General features: G+C 37.7%; 1 protein-coding gene across 3 annotated transcripts; it reads right to left on the bottom strand.

Moving 5' to 3' along the window:
* Positions 1-66: 66 nt before the first annotated feature.
* tnip1 (TNFAIP3 interacting protein 1) lies at positions 67-19,018 on the bottom strand. 3 transcript variants are annotated; one of them, XM_023328490.1, is made up of 18 exons: positions 18,962-19,018; positions 11,197-11,379; positions 10,644-10,787; positions 10,423-10,505; positions 10,269-10,328; positions 9,452-9,661; positions 8,085-8,179; positions 7,527-7,686; positions 7,235-7,327; positions 7,026-7,091; positions 5,676-5,807; positions 5,446-5,574; positions 5,221-5,355; positions 3,373-3,498; positions 3,153-3,236; positions 2,582-2,803; positions 2,364-2,448; positions 67-1,629 (listed from the first exon to the last, which is right to left on the bottom strand). In XM_023328490.1, the coding sequence occupies exons 2-18, from the start codon at positions 11,342-11,344 to the stop codon at positions 1,556-1,558; spliced, it is 2,046 nt and encodes a 681-aa protein (XP_023184258.1). In that variant the 5' UTR covers positions 11,345-11,379; positions 18,962-19,018; the 3' UTR covers positions 67-1,555. The 3 variants fall into 3 exon arrangements, with proteins under 3 accessions (XP_023184258.1, XP_023184257.1, XP_023184259.1); XM_023328489.1 differs by lacking the exon at positions 18,962-19,018 and adding an exon at positions 12,253-12,343 and having other exon boundaries at positions 68-1,629; XM_023328491.1 differs by lacking the exon at positions 18,962-19,018 and adding an exon at positions 12,253-12,342 and having other exon boundaries at positions 68-1,629; positions 2,582-2,713.
* Between the last annotated feature and the right edge of the window lie 1,031 nt (positions 19,019-20,049).

Below are 20,049 nucleotides of genomic sequence, written 5' to 3'. Positions count from 1 at the left end.
ACAGCACAATAACGGTTGTAAATACTCTAGCCTGCGGCAGTACAAAGACAAAATGTGAATAAGGTAAGACATTTAGAATAGATTTATTAAGCCAGTCAAATACAAAAAGTCTCACATGTGCTTTTTGCCAACAGCAAAAAGGGAAAAAAGAACGCTATAAACCAGAAAAATACACCTGCCAGAAATTACAGCATACCTTTCAAAGTGCAACTCTGCTGATGTCTCAGTTCTCATCCATCAAATATTTTTGTTCCCCGCAACTTACAAACTCTTTTCACAAAAACTGAGCCAAAGTCCCGTCCCGCACAATTTGAAGCCCTTCGTCTGACTACTTGAAATATTTTATACTAAGGAAATAACTGGTGTTTAGGTAAAACCACTTTCTGAGATTGGTTTGAGCATCTTACAAATTGTAGAACATATTTCCAACATCTTGATCCTGTACTATATCATGAGGTCTTCTGACTTTGCAGGCAAATCCCCTTGGCATTAAATGCTGGTTGTCAATTGGGACTGAAAACATCGACAAGACATCCTGGCCAAGGTTTTTTTTTCCTCTGAGGAGCAGAGCTGTAATATGCAAGTTGTTGTACGAGTAGGACTCTAATTACTCCTGCTGCCTTAAGATTTTGAGGCTCTGTTTGCAACTGTGTGTTGGGGCTACAGTAAAATGATACAGGATGCAGTAAAAATGAGCATAAATATCAGAATGCGTGGTAAAACCAAGTAGAAGTGTTGTTTAATGAGATTAGGTCCATCATCATGGAAAAAAAAGATGGTTAAGTAATGTGCATTGTGTATTGTGTCTGATACAAACATACAATGTCAATAGCTACAATATATTGGGATTACACTAACAACATAGAAAGAACAGCATTACTAAAGACAATGATTTACACTCAGTAAATGCAACTATCAAAACAGCAGGTTATAAATAAATTATTAGTAATCACAATCATGTTTTTTGTTTTTTTGGTATCAAAATTCATTTCCCCAAATTTTTGTATTTCAACAACCACTTTCGAACAGTTACACATATTAGACATTTCTAGAACATCGATGGCACTGTAGAAATCCTCATAAAATCAATTAACATTCACTTTGTTTTTACTTCTATGATTTATTGTACCTATATAATCATTCAGTGCTGGAATGAGCACATGTTGTCCTATTTGCTTTTGGGGAATGGCTTCCAGTAACCCTACAAGTTAATCAAAGTGTTAAGGTGTTACATACTTGCAGAGAGACAATTACATAGGTATATTTTGCAGAAGGAAATAAAATAAAACAAAAGAAAGCAATGATAATTATTCAAACTCATTTAACAAAAGGACTTCAGTTCCAGATAAAAAAATCTAAATAATATGTATATATATTTATATATATTCAGAATAGCGAAGTGTTTCACAAATAGCCTTATAAAACGCAAGTATAAACAACATTACAATAGGATATCTACAGTTCAGTAGGAAAATTATATCTCAATCACACCTTGTCAACTCAAAGACAGTTTCATGCTACTACCCAGGCTCCATCAGATGGGTACGGTGATGCTTTAGTGCTTTCCGGGGTCGATGTTCTGTCTCTCCCTTTTGCCAAACCCTGTTGCTGTGGCTGCTGTTGACTGATCTACAAGGGTACAGAAGCAAAGACTCATTACTGTCGACCCACAAAACCAGGTCTGACTTAAAGTTCAGTTTTCCAGTTCTTCTAGTGTTTAAAACATTTGTTTCTGCAACCGGTTAGTTCCATATAGTGTTCATACCCCTTGCAGTTCATGACATTACAACCAAACTACAATGCATCACTGCAGCTTAGCAGGTAATTATAAAATGAGGTATTTTAATATTAAATTAAAACTGCAAGATTTTTGGAGTTGTTTTCTGCCAGTTTTGCACATTCAAACACCAAAATACTTGTAAATTTAACCTTTGCAAAACAGCTTAGGCTCATTCTGTTTAAATGGAGAACCTCTGATCAACTTTCAAGTATTGGCAGAAATTCTGAAATGGAATGAGTTCTGAACTTTGACTAAGCCATTCTAACACACACATTTAATTTGATCTAAACCATTCCACTGTATGTCCGATTAAAGTGGGCTAAATATAAATGCATGCCACACTTTTAAAATTTTTATTTATAAATCTCTCTCTCTATATAAATATGTATATCTAACAACTATACTCTAGTTTGTGCTGGTGCATCACATCAAATAAAAAATTAGAAAACTTTAGTTTGTGATTTTAACATGAAAGTTTTTTGCAAGGCACAACAGATGTTTTGCATAGTAGATGGAGAACTGACCTAAAATAGTTCATATACAAAGCAATTTGAGCAAAAGAAAATGTGAGCATGTTCTTTACCTGCGTTCTCTGGTGGCGGTCTTGAGCTCTCTCCTACTGCTCTGGCCCCTCGTGGTTGAGGGAATGACATCTGCCAAGGAAAACCCTGACCAAACAAAATTTACAGTTAAAACCAAAAATATTCCACACCTGAAGCAGCAATCCTTAAATTCTCACCATGATCCTCACAAGAAACTTGGGGTAAGAGGAAGAGAGACAGGGGTTTAGCGCTCCCTTACCGGGGTAACAGGTTGGAAGTCTCGAGCTGGGGGCGGTGCTGCTGCTGCGGCGGCTGCTGCTGCGGCGCCCGCTGCGTTGGGCATCCGGGGAGGGAAGTGAATGGGCCAGCCCTCCAGGCCCTGCGTTCCCACCTGCACAAAGGGACCACAGTAGGGAGGGCTCAGAGGGCCGTTCACTGAGCCCGACGTGGGGTCTGAGGTACGTCTTTCCTGCTGCTGCCCCTATGAGGTGTCATAAGTACAAATGTGATCTCCAATCCGTGCACACCTACAGCAGTCCATGTAACGACATGGCCCCACTGCAGGCCCTCAACCCTGCTGCACCTGCTGATCCCAAATGCACTGGACAACTAGCAAAAAGCAGGTTGTTGTTTTTAAATCAACTTATTGAAGCTCTTGCATCTGACACTTTCCAGCCACAAGGGGGCACTGGTCGACAAGTTTTTTTAATTATTATTTTACTTATTTAACACTGAAAGACATGACCAATGACCACCTTGATTTAACAATTAACCTAACATATCCTGTTATTGTATGAAGCTGTAATACTATGAAGCTCAGCAGCCAGTACCTGTTTGTGATGCTGCATCTGCAGTCTCTCCAGCTTACATCTCTCTGTGCGTTCTCTCTGACACTCATTCTGAGCTTGATGAAGCTAGATCACACACACACAAAATAGAAAAACATAAAGAAAATAATCTCTCATTAAGATAAAATAGTATTGTGCTGCAACATTTAAATGCAAAATCTTTCTAGGGTGTATAAAAAATGCCAAACAAAATGATTCTTACTTGATTGGTCAAATTGGTAATCTGACCCTGGAGCCTCTCGACTTGCCGTCTAAGATCCTCTTTCTCCTCATTCATTCGCTCCCTGTCACTTCTTTCTTTCCTAAAGTCCTCCTCGAAGATTTTCACCTGAAGTTAAAAAAAATAAAAATACACACAGTTTATTGAAAGAGAGACATCTTTAAGTTGAATTCTGTTTCTTAGGCTTATTGCTTCCTCCCACAGAGGAAAGACCAAAACCATAATGTCAAATGTACTCTTTAAAAAACATCAACTGTATTGTTTTTAAAAATTATTTAGCATCCAATATATTAACAAGAAATAAAGTATAAACTTTACATACAGTATAAAGTTAATCCAAAAAAAAAAAAAAACTTGTGTGGAGTACACTGAAATGAGTTTAAATTATATTTACTTACTGAGGATAGGTCTAGATAATACAGATTGCGTTTTCTTGTGACATTTTATTTTAAACAACACATTATGTTGCTTATTTTTTCTCTTTTTTATTTTTGAGACGACCTAAAAAAAAATCTGTTTTCACAGGAGCAATTAATACCTATTATTTCAGAGCAAGTATTTAAAAAAAATTAAATGAAGAAGATTTGAGGTCTAAAGAGCCTTACTCCACAGAAACAACTGGGAGACGCTATTTTTATTTACTTATTTCTTTTTAAAAAGTTGGTATGATGGTTGATTTAGGTTTAAAAAACAGTATAAAATTTAGCCATACATCTTCCTTGATAAGGAAGAAAAAAAATGTATTTAGATTTTAGCTTTTCAAAACATACAGTATTATAATGGTAACTTTGTTCCAAACTATCAAACTTTAAGTTACATACTCTAGGAGGGTTGATGATTAGGCTGACTGGAAGTAATACAGTAAAACCGCTATTTCGCGGTTCACCTTTCGCGGTCTCGCTGCTTCGCGGATTTGCATCGTGCATTGTGTTCTGCATTCTGATTGGCTAAGCAGTCTCTGCGCTTCTTCTCTACCTGTGTGTCAATAACTTTGCGGTTTAATATGTACACGTACATAAAACAGCTTGCCAAATTTAACATAATCGATGGTGCCCTGTCGGTTTAAAAGAAGGAAAAAGAGCGACAACAACTACCGATAACTATGTTCTTCTCTCGAAAAAACACACCTGCACCGCGGGCTTTAGAAGAACAAAACGCTACAGAGCGGAGTCAGGATGCAACGGCTCAGCCAGAAGAGCAGTGAAATACACGAGTCACTATTTGTCCTACTGTACTTTGTTTGGTTTTTTTCATAATTATTTTTTATTTTCTCCCGTTCTAATCCAATGACTCAGGTCGCGGTGGGGCGGCGCTGATCTCCGCAATTCGGGCGGAGGGGATCCACCTTCAGTTCATATTAAAATCATTATTTTACAGTACAGTAGTTATTTGTAAAAAAAAAAAAAAGTTTATACAGTACTTTTTATTTGTTAAACAAATGTTTGGGCCTGTAAAAAGGTTTTGTTCTTTGGTTTCAATGTGTTATGGAGTATTTTATTGTATAATAATTGTAAAAAAATAAAGGTTTCTACTTTGCGGATTTGCGGACAAATCAAAGTGCTCAATGTGCTACTAAAATATGACGGAGAGAGAAGAGCAGTTAAGTTGCATAACGTTTTTCCAAAAGCAGCCCCTAAATCTTTGTGTTAAAAGTAATTGTTTCATTTTTCTCTTTTCCATTATAATGAACAGGGACACTCTAGGCCTTAGAAACCATGGTTTGGAGCTAAGATTCATTAGCTCCAAACCATACGGAGACACGAGACATACGACGTGGAAACGATTCAGCTTTAAAGTATAACTGTTCATATTTTGTGATGCGCTTCTTGCCTGTTCTTTTAGTACAGCGATTTGTGTGAGCAGCTCCTGTTTTTTCAGGTTATTGGCTGCATCTGCAAAGTTCCCCGGTCCAGGAGGTTGCTGAGAGGATGAGGGGGAATGCAAGTTCAAGGCTTCCTCCAAGGCCTGGAAAAAAAGACAGTGAACGCGTAAAAAAAAACAACCAAGAAAACAAGTGAAACTGATTGGAGCTGAATTTGTTTCTCTTTTGCTCACTCTGTTTAGGCGTTGGATCTCTTTCTCCTGGTATTCCCTCTGCTTACTGAGGGGCAGCAGCTGATCCTGCAGGTAGCGAACCTTCTGCTTCAGCTCAGTTGTTTCAGAGTTTAAACACTCCTTCTCGCCCTGAAACAAACAAAGTCAGTGGCACTTTGTTCAGTCTCCTATATTCTTGATTATTCAGATATTTTATGAAATGAGTGGGTTTTGTGTCTCTCCATCCTCACCTGTACGTTCTCAATTTTGGACTTGGCCAGCAGCAGTTTCTTGTCGTAGTCGCGCTGCCTCTGCTCTCGCTCGGCCTCCAGCTCCAGTACAGTTTTCTGGGACTCGGCCAGACGTTGCCTGAGGTCTGTGATCTAAGGAAGAGTTTAAATCATGTGTCTCAAGAACACTCATCACACAACTCGTGTACAAAAACTGCATACGCGACATAATTTTTTTTTTTAAAAAAGCATAAAATGAAAAAAAAAAAAACTTAAAAGATAAGAACTTTGGTAAAGATAAACATCTGCTGGTGCCTGTGTTGAAATAGAGCATTAAGGAAACGTGCGTTATCAAATTACAAACCAAGCCGCAAAAAGGACACATTTGCGAACACGCAGTTCTATCTTTGTATAAAATATGAACGAACCGTAGTGACGCAAATGGATATATCTGGGGTTCTGTGGTTTAAACCTAAGCCTGCATGGTGTCCCCGTCTCTGCAGAGTGTGAATGTCGGTATGTTCAAGGATGCGGGCGTGCACAAACGCAGGTGTGTGAGCGCCATTGTGAGGCAGTGTGTGTACATCCGTGTGTCGCTGCTGCCCTCTGACTGCACCACAGCAGGAAGTCAGCGGGTACCGGAGAGGTGAGGGGAATTCTTGCTGAAGTGTGACAGGCCTTGTGGTAAGTATGCTCAAATAGCAAGCTATTGCAAGATTGCACCTTTTCCACTGGACAAGCACATTGAAACAGAAAAAAAAATAAAAAGAAAAAAGGACATGCGTGTAATTGCTTCACTTGACTGCCACCTGTTTGCTCACAAACATCAGAGTTGTAAGTTTCCCTGCAGATGGCCTAAAAACTGTCACCGATTAAAAACAAATTATTTCAATGGTAAAACTGAACTAGGGCTTCAACTGTTTTCTGGGGGAAATGCAAAAATGGTCTCCTTCCTTCTTTGGTAGCAGAACCAGCAGTTTGGAAATAAATGAGACAGACACAAACTATCAGACAACACGTGAAGCCATCTCTAACCCAGAATACAGTGGGAAACTGGATTCAACATGCTTAGAAATGCTTATTGTGAACTCAGATATATTTTGTTGTCAATTCTGTTGCATTTCTACATTTTTTAAACTTTTTTTTTATTAGTCTTTTATGATTTTTCTCTAAACTTTTATAAGAGCCAAAAAAAAATATTTACACAAAACGAAAAGTGTATTATGTCATCAAATGTGTCAGAGATTCTTTTTTTGCATTCGTAATATAAATGTAAACATATTTTTCACAGTAATTTGCATTCAAGCGGTCTAAAAGTCAATCAGACGTCTTCCCACACTCTTCATGGCAGCCGTAAAGTCATTACTGTACCTTCTGCTCAAACTGTGACTTCATGGCGTTCCACTGAATGTCCCACTGCTTGTTCACCTCCAGAACCTGTGAGCAGCGCCAGAAAGCCAAACAAACAATGAACATGTAGGAAACAAAGAGCACAGAGACTTTCCCCAATGGCAAAAGAGGATGGGCAGCTACTTTCTTTAAAAAAAATAAATAAAAAAAAAAAGTAAGAAAAGACTCACATCCTTTCTCTGCTTCTCCAAAAGCTTGATCTTCTTTTCGTACACCTCTATGTCACATGCTTTAGCTGGGGTTTTCTCTGCTGATTTTCCACTCTGGGGACACATACACAAAAATTTTCCTCATTCCACAAAAATCCATGATTACATAGCACATATATGAGGAAGCTATGTTATAGATTCATTGAATTTGTTTGCTAACCATATTTTCCAAGGAAAATAGGAGGAAAAAAGTAAAAAAGAAAAAAAAAATCATAAATAATAAACGCAATTTATGTTCTTGATATAAATGTACCTTCTGCGGTGTGGTGGCCTCCATTTTAGGTCGAACAGCTGGAGATTCCTCCTTAACCGGCTCGTCTTTGGCCTCTGGAGTCTCTGTTTCTGACGGTGAAGCAGTCGACACCACTGCTGTCCCTCCCGTGACCAGCTCCTTCAGTTTCTGATTCTCCAGTCTAAGTAAGCAAGAAAGTGAAAATGATAATATTTCTGAGCAGAGTCCAGTTTTTTCCTAGACTGTGACGCTTTACAGTCATGTCCTTTGGGAAGAACCTACAAGTCTCAGATGGGGACACAAACAGAAAGCACTTAAATAATTCCCCATCAGAAGTGAAAGCGTGGTCCTGAAGCCGCCAAGCGTAACTACAGAATGTGTAGAGTCACAAAATCAAAACAGACAGGAAGCCGTTTTCACAACTTGCAGGGAGGTTTAATACACAAAAATGACTGTAGGTGACGTAACGTGCAGCGCGACCTCACATGGTATTCATTCAACCAGCCAGACAAAATACTTTCTGCTCAACTGAGGAAATACAAAAGTCCAGTGAAGCTGAAAGAGACGGAGAAACATTACCTCAGCTGCTCCAAGTCTCGATTCCTGATATGATGATCTTCTTCCATTTTCTTTCGAAGCTCATTGTTTTCCTGTCTGAGCTGCTCACACAGCGTCTACAAAACCAAAGAGACCAGAAGACCCACATTTATTTCAATATTAACCACCACTCTGTACACTGCTACTGGATTTTTTTTTTAAACTAAAAGCTCCTGCTTTTTAAAAACAATGCTGCCATAAAAAAATATTTTTTTAAAACATACAGAGGTTTTGATTTGCATATCTATAAATCACAATTTATCAGAAAATGACATTTTTTAGGTTAAAACTTCTTTGGGGTTTCTGCCAGCTTCAACCAGGTACGTTTAAGAGCAGATAATTTACACCTCAGAATAATAAAAGAAAATATCATAAGTGTGTTATAAAGCACATTTAACTTGGTAAATAAGTTAAATTAGATATGACTGCATAGACTTAATTTGATGTTTTTTGACTTGAACATGTGAGGCTACTGCTTTTATAACTAGATTTTTTTACCTTGATGCATTTTTGTAGTAAATATTAAGCTTGATAAAATGTTACAATCAGTTTACTATTGAAATCCTTACTTTGAATCTAAACCTTGTGAAATACATCCAGTTTGATGGGCTAGCAGTAGATAATGTAACGGCACAGTTTCAGTAAACGAGTTTCAGCAGAAACTAACTTACTGTAAAAAATAAAAAAGAAGAAGTCACTTGAAGTGAAAAGCAATAAATGAGCAACCATAAAAATGTAAAGATGAAACTAAAGGTAATGAAATTAAGAACCATTATAGAAAATCCATTTCAGCCTTTTTATAGCCCTAAAATAGAAATGATTAAATATAATAATTTTTAAGAATCTGCCAAAAACCCTGTTCTCGTTTTCTGTCAATAAATACCATTCTTTTTAAGGACGCATCGGTAGCAAATGCAAAATTTAAAGCTTTTAATGAATATTATTTGACACACCTCCTATTCATAGTGATAAGTTTAGAAATTAAGTTATTTAATCGTTACTGGAAAGTCTTTATTATTTTATGCCAAATAAGAGGATTGGGCAAAACAGATTAGTCAAGTGCAAAACGTTGCTCACCTGTAACGCTCTATTGTTAATGTCAGAGTTAAAGTTTCTAAGGAACAATGCATATTAAACTAAAACTACAGGTAAACTGATTGGCTAAAATTTGCTGGCAAAGTGTACATTTGCTTCCAAAACAGATCTCACAAGTTACCAACTCATTAAAATGTTGCTGTTTCACAACTCTTAATGTAACATTCAAAAGAAAATAGAAATATTTTAAAAATTGCCAGAAATAGTTCACAATAACATCCTAAATGTGCCAATTAACTTTCCAGGCTTCTTACCTGTAGGAGAGAGGTCCTCTGTTCGTTCTTCTGGACCTTTGAGGAGAGATGGTGAAACTCCACCGCCATGCGGCCGAGGTGAGCCAGCAGCTGGTTTGGATTCGACTCCTCTGCAAATATGCTGAAAGAGCTCTCCAGCCGCTTCAGCTGACTCGCCAGCTCGTTGTTCTCCTGAGGAAGCTGGGGAAGCGCTCCTGCCACCAACCCCGCCTGGAGAGAGCCACACAGGTGGAAAGTCAGTCATCTTCGCAGAGATGAGTAGGCGAGGCCATCTTTTACATATTTACTCGAGACCACACAAAGCCTGCTGTGCAACATAAATACTCTGCTTTATTTCTATGGAAAATAGATGCTAAATTCTCTGAAAAGTCAAACCCGTTTGACCTGGTGGATTTAAATTTAGTACTCAGAGAGTACTTTCGCCTTTTAAAATCTGTTACATAAAAATGTTATTTTTATGTGCTAAAATTTAAGAAAGGTGTACTAAAATACTACTTTAGCCTAAAATATAAAAGCAGTCCCATGTCCAAGGATGTAAAGCGTGAATGAATCTGAGTAATTCTAGTCCGTAATAATCCTGGAATTTCCCTTCACTGACTCAGATGGAGCTGCCAGTATTGTGTTTGTAGGTGAGTCAATGCACCCCTGATGTATTCCTAATTTTGAGGAAATTGCTATACAGAGGAAATCCTGAATTTAGCCTCAAAAGCCACAGAAAAAAAATTTATGCTGAAGTCAAAGCAAGAGGATCATCTGATCTGAAAAACTGTTTGGGAAAAAAAACAACTTCTGGGGTAGTTTTTATTTTGGTACATACAGCCAAGGCATCAGAGTTCCTTCCCTCCATATTCCCCCTTTCAGATTCCAATAAGGCCTCCTGTAAAGACCAAAAAGGTTTGATATCCGTTACCGATTCATAAACGTCACACACACACACACACACGTCACATTAGATAAAACTCAGTACATACATGGGGCTTCTCTGGCTGAAGTGTTCTCCCTAAACAGCTTGATTGCTCCTCCTTCTCTGCAGTGGGGTGTAAACAGGGTTTGCCTGAAATCAACCAAGGCAACAAGCTAAATCACAATATTCATTTAACTGGTTATCACAGCCGAGTTAGATACCAAGTTCTATTCCTCATTTCACAGTTTTCAGCCATCCCACAGATTGGATGAAATCTGTGGGACTTACTTTGAGCCTCAGTGTGAACAGGCGCTCCCGCGCACAGACTGGCGGCGTAGCTGGCCGACTTTAAAGCTTCATTGTCCCTCACCAGCTCCTCCACCCGCTGCCGAAGCCGCGAAGCCTCCGACTGGGATTCTTCCAAAAGATCACCTGCAACGTCATTAGAAATCTCGTCGTCACAGTCTAAGAAGACGCTTTAGATGAGTATTTTTCACAAACAGGAGCAGTCAGTAAATAGGACATGACAGATGTTCAGAGGGAAATAAAGACACATCCTTGGTGAGTCAAAGTCCAATCACACTGCTGGTATGCAACCATGTCCAAAGATAACCTAGGACGTTTTTCAAGTTTTACAATACGTCATAACCATTGTTTCACAACCGTTTAATTTTTGTGAAAGCGAAGGCACACAGACTGCTACAGGAGATGTATTGTTCAAATCATTTTCTGTTTTCTGTTCCATAGATAACACGAAGAAAATGATAATCCCTAGCACTCAGCAAAGATGGGTCATCCTCATTTCCCAGACATCAGAAACATGCTCTGATGTGGAACCTACCTAAGCTCTTAAGTCCCTTCATCCGTTCCCTCAGCATGCTGTTCTCCTCCAGCAGCTGGCGATAGCTGCTGCCCCCCACTACCTCATCCCTGGCCTTGACCTCACTCCCACCGGGATCGTAGATGCGATACGGACCTTTCCCTTCCATCGCCGTCGTTCACTTACTAAACATGATCTTCTGAACTGTGGGGAAAAAGGAGAACTGTTTCAATTTTATGTGATAAATAAAAACAAAACAATAAAGCACACAAAAAAGCTCAACGGAAAAAAAAGATCTATACATAGTAGAGTTCTGATTACACACATCTACACTGATGTCCAGTGTTTACATAAAACAATACAGCTAGGAATGATTTATATGTATTCCTCCAGAACTGCTGCCGAAGCACTGATTATATCGTTTATAGATCATTTTCCAAAAAGCTGGGCATCCACATATAACAGCCCCTCAAAGGTCTCAGAAAGTAATTTGCAGATGATTCAAGACACCCACTCAAAAGCCCACCGAAGCCCACGTTTTTTAACTTCTAGTTTCTAGCAGTAAGAGTGAAAAACCCATCGCTGATGCCCGATACAGAAACGACCGTATGAGTGACAACAAAAGCAGCAACCTACCCACCTTAATGCTTCACTAACAGGGGTGACACATTTGGGAAGAGTGTGCTGGCGTTACAGAGGGCTAAATAATACAACCACAACGCTCATAAGCAAGGAAGAAAGACAAAAGCAGAGGGGGGAAATACGCAAAAAATAACGATATTTCTAATATTAAACACTTATTTAACACTCGAGCCTAAAATACAGCCCAATCCGGTTGATGATAGCTACCTTGATTGGCTGAAGAAGGCTAATATTAGTTTTCGCTGTTGTCATGCAAATTGCTAACGACATCTTCGTTAGCTTTCGGCTTCAATGCGGGACAGGAAGCCCTTTAAAGTCCGATATTTCTACACTAGACGGGCTCCCGTCGGCGCGGAAAGTAAGTCGGAAAGAGGAGCAACACGACGAACCGAGAAAAAAAACGAACAAAGAGGTTGTTTTTTTTTGGTTTGGTACCTTTCAGCTTGCTGTGGCCTCTCGTCTCTGTGGCTAGACAGACATCTACTGCGGAAGTAGTCTACTGAGTCTATGCCGTAACCTGGGAAATTCCACCTCGCGACGTTTGATGTAAACAGCAGTGACTGACAGCCAAACGGACCAATCAGAGGGCAGATCCGCGTCCTGCGCGGAGTCGCTGACCGTGATGTAAACACGGAGGCAAGAGGCATTGCTCAATTCCGTATTTAATCAGGTAATCTTTAATTATTGAGAACGGCTTCACCCCGTCCTCGCGATGTGTTGATAAATGCGTACAAAACCGGTGCCCACTCGTTTCAAAAATGGCTGACATAACAGAAAGTGAAGTAAAACAGGTCCCAAAAAATTATTAACATTTCTCGTGATTGCAATTTAAACAATTCCCATACTTTTGTTGGTTTTTTTTACCCTCAGAATGTGACTTATTTTAGAACAGGGACAAACCCGAGCGTTTTCGCTGAATTACTTTATTTTTCATTGATAAATTCAAAGGGGCTGATGGGGGGTTTCTGTTGTTGCATCACATATTTCCTCTGAACTATGAGGGCAAGAAGACCTAGATCAAGATAGCAATGAGTCTTCACTGCACGTTAACACGGCCAGCTTGGAAAATTTGTAAGAATCGAATAACAGTGCTTATAATGTTTAAGTTTAAACTATGGAAAACAACTATAAATATATAGGCTACTGTTATTTTATTTTGTTAGATGGTTGAATAACTTGTCAAAAATGTTCAAAGTACAAGTATTCACATACCTTTTCCACATTTTGTCAGAGTGTAACCACAAAATTACGTTGAATTTTACTGATGCTTTTTTCAAATAAGAGTCTATTCAGCCCACTTCACTGTAATACCTATAAATAAAACCCAGCACAACCTTCAGAAGTCACTTAAATGGTATATATAGAACCCTCCTGTTCTGTTGAAGACCTCAGTGATTAGTTGGTGTATAGAAGTTCACAAACGGCATCATGAAAACTGACATACAAGCATGACAGGACAAAAATAAAGTTCTGGAGCAGCTGAGGAGACTTGAATATTGATACTCTCCATGAAATGTTACTGACGTTGATCTATTCTGCAAAGAGGAAAGAGCACCATTTTAGTTTTATAAATGTACAACGCTGGCAGAGATGTACCCCAAAATTCATATATATATCTTGACTCATAGGAGCCCAGTACAAACAAACAACTATTCTTTTTCATTTTTGTAATGGAATATCATAACTTGCTGCTTTATGTTAGTTTATAACATAACAGCAAATGAAAATGCATTGAAGTTTGTGCTTATGGCATGAAAGAATGTGAGGAGCATGATTGCACATCATTGTATGACCTAGTTTTAGGTAATAAGCATAACAATAAATTATGTTATAAAAATAAAAAATAAAAAGTTATTTTAGCACAAGAAAGTCTATGCCTACGATGCAAGAGTTTATCAAAGCTTGTTTATTCAATTTACATGCTTTGACTTATTATTAAGTCTACTGAAAAGTTCTCTTGTCATGATTTTCCATTCAAAACAAACTTATGAGCCTACATATATTTTATTTAGTGGGGTTTTTTTTCAATTCACTTAATAGATCTTTTAATAATTGAGGTTAACAAAGAAAATACCAACTTAAGGACAATTTAATAACTGCAAAGTCAAAAATGAGTGTGTGAATAAATCGTGCATGTTTTCAAGGCAAGAAAATGCAACAGAAATCAAGCACCAATAGTTAAATAATATCTAAACACCACAAAATCTAACCTAATAACATTTTTCTCATTGACTCACATAAAATCATACTGAGCTTTTCCTGTTTTAGGACAGTTAGCGTTACCAAAATTGATAATAATTGAATGAACACAAATTTTTCACTTATTTTTCGAGCATTATGAGTATTTTTAAAATATGTGGTATAATTGCCCTTTAATCTGTGTAACTTGGGTCAAATTTTGGGTGTCCTTGTAGATAACTGTAGTTTGTTGTCATTTTTGCTCATTCTTTCTGATAAAACGGGTCTCACTAATATATATTTGGAGGCCATCTTTGTCTCACACAGCTTCTCAGATCTGCTCAGAAAATAAGTATGGAAATGTAACTGGGGCAGTGTGGTAGTCACTCCAAAACTTTGACTTTGTTTTCTTTCCACTATAAACTTCTGTGGGTCTTTGAGTTACTGTCCACTTGGAAAGCTCATTTGTGCCCAAGATTGAGCTCACTGAAAAAAAAGAACAGGTGATTCAACTTTAATATATTGCATTAATTGGTCAAAAGTACTCAAATTAAGTTTATCTAAGGTAATTTATTAAGGTCATTGGGTTGCCAAATTAAAGAAATGTAAAGTTAATTTCATTACAAGTGACCAATTAAAACAATTCATTTAAGTTGGAGCTACATTTTCTTTTTTTAGTGTAATATCTGGAGATGTTGCTTTAACATTTGCACACAAGGTTCTTCCTCATTGTGCTATCTATTTTGAGAAGTGTATCAGACCTCCTGCAAGAAAACAACTTTATACTTCCACCCCTGTGTATAACAGTTTTCTCACGTTTGCTATATAATAGTAGCTGTTATGGTCAAATACTTTAATTTCAGTTTTATCAAACCACAGGACATGTCTCCAAAATGTTTTCCATTGCCCCTGAGTCCATTTGCAAGCTGTAATCTCAAGCACTCTCCAATACATAGTGTAACTCATGCTTCACGGTTGATATAACCTTAATTAGTAATCGATACGTTCTTTATTCTGGTGTTTAAGTAACGCAGTTTGAGACATATTTGTCCAAAGAATATTTTCCAGAAGTCCCAGTCTATGTCTTTATGGCAAACTTCTGTCTGGCCTTAGCATGCGTCTTAGAGAGCAAAGGCTTTCTCCTTACCCAACTCCCATAGAAGAAACTTGCGCTGTCTCCTTCAGTGGTTGTGTCCTAATTTATTTCCTAATTTATTGAAGGATAAAATAAATAGTTTGTCTCTTCAGTTTTAGTTGTTTGGTTATGTTACCTGAATTAATCTGTGTTTTTCATTAACAATGTCTGCATGTTAAAATAACTTGGGGAAAGTTGCAAAAGGTTGCAATCATTTTTTTTTCATGTGACTAAAGAAAGAATATAAAAGATTGCGTTCACACGTTGAACATGACCAGTCCTGTTTGGGACTTCCTGAGGTTCTCTGCCCTCCAACATTGCTTTGTTGTGCCACAGTGTATGAGTAATGCAGTGGAATATTATGAGCCATTTACCCAACTGATTACAAAGAAATCCTACCAATCCGTTGTAATCTTTCTGTACATTGTAACTTTTGAACTTTATTTTAGCTAAATCAGACTCAACATAATTGATGGCTGATATGAATCCAGGAAGGATGAATGTTGTATTTGGGTGAAAGCTTTCATTCACGAATGTGAACACTTAAATGAAACACTTTACATTTTTGACACCATCATCCCCATTTCAGCCACTGCTCATGTTTAAATGAGTTGACAGAAAACGTCCCACACTTTTATTGTTATGATCATGGAAAATTTTAATCTCTTCTAAGAAACTGAATTGCATTTTTTCATTCGCTCTAAGCAGAACATCGTCACAATTATCATTGAAAAAACCTTGAAAACATCATTTTGCTATTAATCTACACAACGTGTTTCAGTGACTGAAATAAATTTGTGTTTTCATAATATACGAATTTGTTAAATGGCTCTGTTGGTAAGAAGTACACAGGTACTCATAATCAGAGTGAAACGCAACAAAAACCATCTATAAAGCTCAACTGACCACCTCTAAACTAAACCCCAAACAATTACATTTAGAAATATAGTAACCTGACTATTAACTGGCCAAAAGTACTTTAAAGTGGACCTTTACAAATGTTCATAGAAATTAAGCAAAATACTTGTGTTACTATTTAAGTAACTTGTCTGCAGAGTCTTTAAAAGTGAAGTTAATTTTTTTTTCTTTTGAAGTTAAAATCGCTTATTTGACCTCTGTCTGTATTATCAATTGTTTATGTCAAACATAAAGAATTTTTTTTTTAAAGTCCACACAAAGTTGAAGAATATTTAAAATCCTTCAAAGCAATAGTGACATCTTGTGGGAATTAAGAAGCCATTTATCTTTGGTCACATTTCCTCCTCAAACCGATGCACAGGTCTTCAGTTAGCTGGAAATTCAAAGTATAATACAACGATTACTTCACACAGTCAGACCTAACCACACAAGAGGAACGCTCCCACTAAGGTTTCCTTTTTTTTCTCCCACTGTAAACAGAGTTCTTGCTGACGAAGACATTTATGACAGCATGGCCTTAGAACTTCAGCCTTGGTGGTCTTACTGGGCGAGAAAACACCCAGTCTGTCAGCACCATGGCACCATTTAAAGATGATTTTCTCTGATAAACTGAGAATCAAACCTTTGTTTATCATTTTTAGGCAACCACAATTAGTGCTTCCTGTGCACCACAATGCTGAGACACCCAGTTCATACATGATCTTAAAACCATCATAGAACATACTTAGAAATACCTTCTGTTAATAATTGCCTAACTTTTAGAAACTGTAATGCTTAATAATCTATTGTCTTCAAACCCCTTGAACATTACACCATTTTGTAAAATTACAACTGAAAGCTTTGTTGTATATTGTGATTTAATGTGATAGAGAACTACAAAGTAGCATATAATGGTGAACTGCAGGAAAAACGAAGAGGCTTATAAAAATATACATGTATATATTTAAATAAGAATTACTAAGTCAATACCTCATAGAACCACTTTTCACTCCAACTAGATGCAAGTCTGCTTCGCAATATCCTTTATAAACTTTGCAAATGTAGAGACTGTGTTTTCTTTTTCTTTTTCTTTTTTATTCTTATTTGCCAAATAAGTCGAATTCAGTCAAATTTGCCTTGGAGAAAGAAGAAAAACAAATTTTGGTCTCATCTGTTCAGTCCTCCTTCTTCCACAGTGTTGCGCATGTGGTTTGTGGCCAGCACCAAATAGGACTTCTCACAGATTTCTTTCTTCCACAATGGTCAACTTTATGGTTGTACAACTTGTAATTGTTATGTTCACAGCTTCGTCCACCTGAGCTATTGATCTCTGCTGCTCCTCCAGAGTTACCATTTTATAACTTAACCTTGATTTGAACCTCTCCAGAACCTCATCCCTAATCTCTCCGCTGTGTTCCTTGGTCTTTGTGATTTTTTTTGTCCTCTAACAAACCTCTGAAGCTTCATCAGAACAGCTAGATTTACACTGAGATTAAATTACACAAAGGTGGACTCTCTTTACTTTTTAGGTGACTTCTGTGGCCAGTTGCTTGCCATAATGGTGATCAGCGCAAAATGAGACAAACGGTTAACACAAGTTTTTATCGGTGAGACATTTTAACAACATATTTTCTTTCCATGTCACAGCGATCCACTGTAACAAGGGATTGATACTCTCCACAAAACTCTGTTTTTATACCTTTCAAGAAAATGCTACCTTAAAACAAACATAACAGTGATGGAGACAGCATATAGAAAGGGTACAATATGTGCTCTTGCTTCCATAAATCTATACATTAATCATTTAATCATTCTAAATGCTAACTAACAGCACAAGTCAGTTCCCTAAGGAGCTATTCAGGGCCATTAGGAAAAGCAAACAGACAATTCATGTGGAGAATGTGCTAAAGTTGTTTTTTCCTTTGTCCTCAGTCTCCCACCAAACACCTTGTCAGTATTTGCTGGTGCAAGATATTTCCTCCTAAGGCTGCTGTGATGTGCTGAAACAATAAACATGGTGATGACTCTGGGACTTCCAACGCAGAACAAAAAGCAAGAGCCAGAGGATACAGGAAATGTCACCCATTACTTCGTCCTGCAGGGCAGAAAACTGCACACTTTGTTTTCTTATTATGCCAACCGCAGAGACCATTTAGAACCATTTTTCCGAATTGAACAAGGCCAAGGGATTGAGCAGAGGGGAGATGTGAAAGAGTAGCCCACAGTTTGAGGTCCCATGTTGACACAAGCACTCAGCATACACCTCACCCTGTTAAGGTACAGGGATTGTTCAATCTGGTAGTAAAGAAACTGCAGCAAAATGTATTAACAGAAAATCCCCTTTTGGTTTAGAAAGTATCAGCATCTACGGTCTCCTCTTAGCTTAAAACATGCAGATTATTTCTTCTAAATAAAAAAACTGTCACAAATATGTATTTTCTTTGACCCCAGCAGTCAAAAATGTAATATGTCTAGACAGAAAATCTGAATTCTTGATTTTATTTCAAAACTATGTGACAGATTATTAAGCATCTCCGCCCCAGGGAGTGATGAAATCACATGATGATAACTTTAAATGCACAGCTGAACTTGAACTGTTTTTTAAATCACTTTATAAATATACATACCTATGACAAAAACATAAATAAATTCACAGTAAATATTAATTTTGTGATATAGGCAGGAAATACTATATATCACAATGAATTATCAGAATGAATTATAAAATCACATGGACTGAAAACCCTCCTCACAGTGACTGTTTTTCTGCTTTGTGATGCACAGCCAACCACATCTACTTCAGTGACAGCACAAAATGGCTGCAGCCACCTCAGCCATAGAAAAAGCAAGAACTCACACAGTGCAAACAATAGTAACAAATCTGCAACATTCTGCATCTCCATCTTAAACGTTAAAAAACAAATAACAACTCACCCACACATTCAGCTTCTGTCGGAGAGGCACTTTTTAAGGAAACTGGTGAATAAGGGGGAAGCAATTTCACTGCGAGGCTTGGGGAATTCCCGTAACCCAGTAAAATGGCCTGACACTGCAGGCTCAGCCTGAACAGAACCTGGTGTGTGTCCAACTGTTCGGCCTCCCTTTTGACTGAGTAACGCAACACACAAGCAAACAAGTATGAACATTTAAATCCCTTTTATTGGAACTTTATTGCCGCTGCTATCTTGGATGCCCGTGGAGAAACCTGAAAAATGCAGAACCTCCTGGAAAGTATGACACATTTTCTTCTGAAAACAGCGTTCGGCATTCTAAGCTGTTCGTTTTTCAGTAATAAATGTTTATGTGCACGATATGGCATGCAAGCATGCAGTAAAGCGTATGGCCCCTTTTGCGTGATCGTATCGTGATGCCATCACAGCTATCAAAGCTGCAGATAAAAAGTAAACAGCTATGCACCACCAATAGCTTTCCCTGAGGACATAAGGGCTTTTATAATATTAAACTACAATCTGTCTAATTCATGCAACACATGCAGTGCCAAAAGGGAAAAAAAACAAAAAACTTCCCCTTCAATCAAAAGGGAAATTCAACAACAATGCAGATATTGATATATTGATAGTGCTATTGAAGTTATCTTATAATCTCTTGTAATTATCATCAAATGGAACAATTTTATTTTGGGTGTGCCATTAAAACCAAAGTGTCTGACTTGCTCTTTATTTGTTGCCTTGGATTTTGGCGTACTGCAGGGGATTTCCTCGCCACATACGTCTTTTTTTTCTGCTTTCCTCTTTTAACTGAAAATGGCTTGACAACAGCTGCGCTCATACATACGCAACCAACTGAGACACAAAAGCAGAGACGGCTGTCACCTCTGTGCAAAGGAAACACTATCTTAGCTTTAAAGGCCATGCAGAAAATATAATTTAACTTGTGTTGTTAATTTGTACTTTTGAGCATGCATACCTTGGTATTTAGTTATATTGTTTTTACTTGTGCTAACAGATGCTAAGACATACTGGTATTTTTGGCAGAAAGGCCTTGAATTAGACTGGGTGTTT

The sequence above is a fragment of the Xiphophorus maculatus genome, chromosome 23 (genome assembly GCF_002775205.1).
Source record: "Xiphophorus maculatus strain JP 163 A chromosome 23, X_maculatus-5.0-male, whole genome shotgun sequence".
Classification (NCBI taxonomy): Eukaryota; Metazoa; Chordata; class Actinopteri; order Cyprinodontiformes; family Poeciliidae; genus Xiphophorus; species Xiphophorus maculatus.
This window is presented reverse-complemented; position numbering and strand designations above follow the sequence as displayed.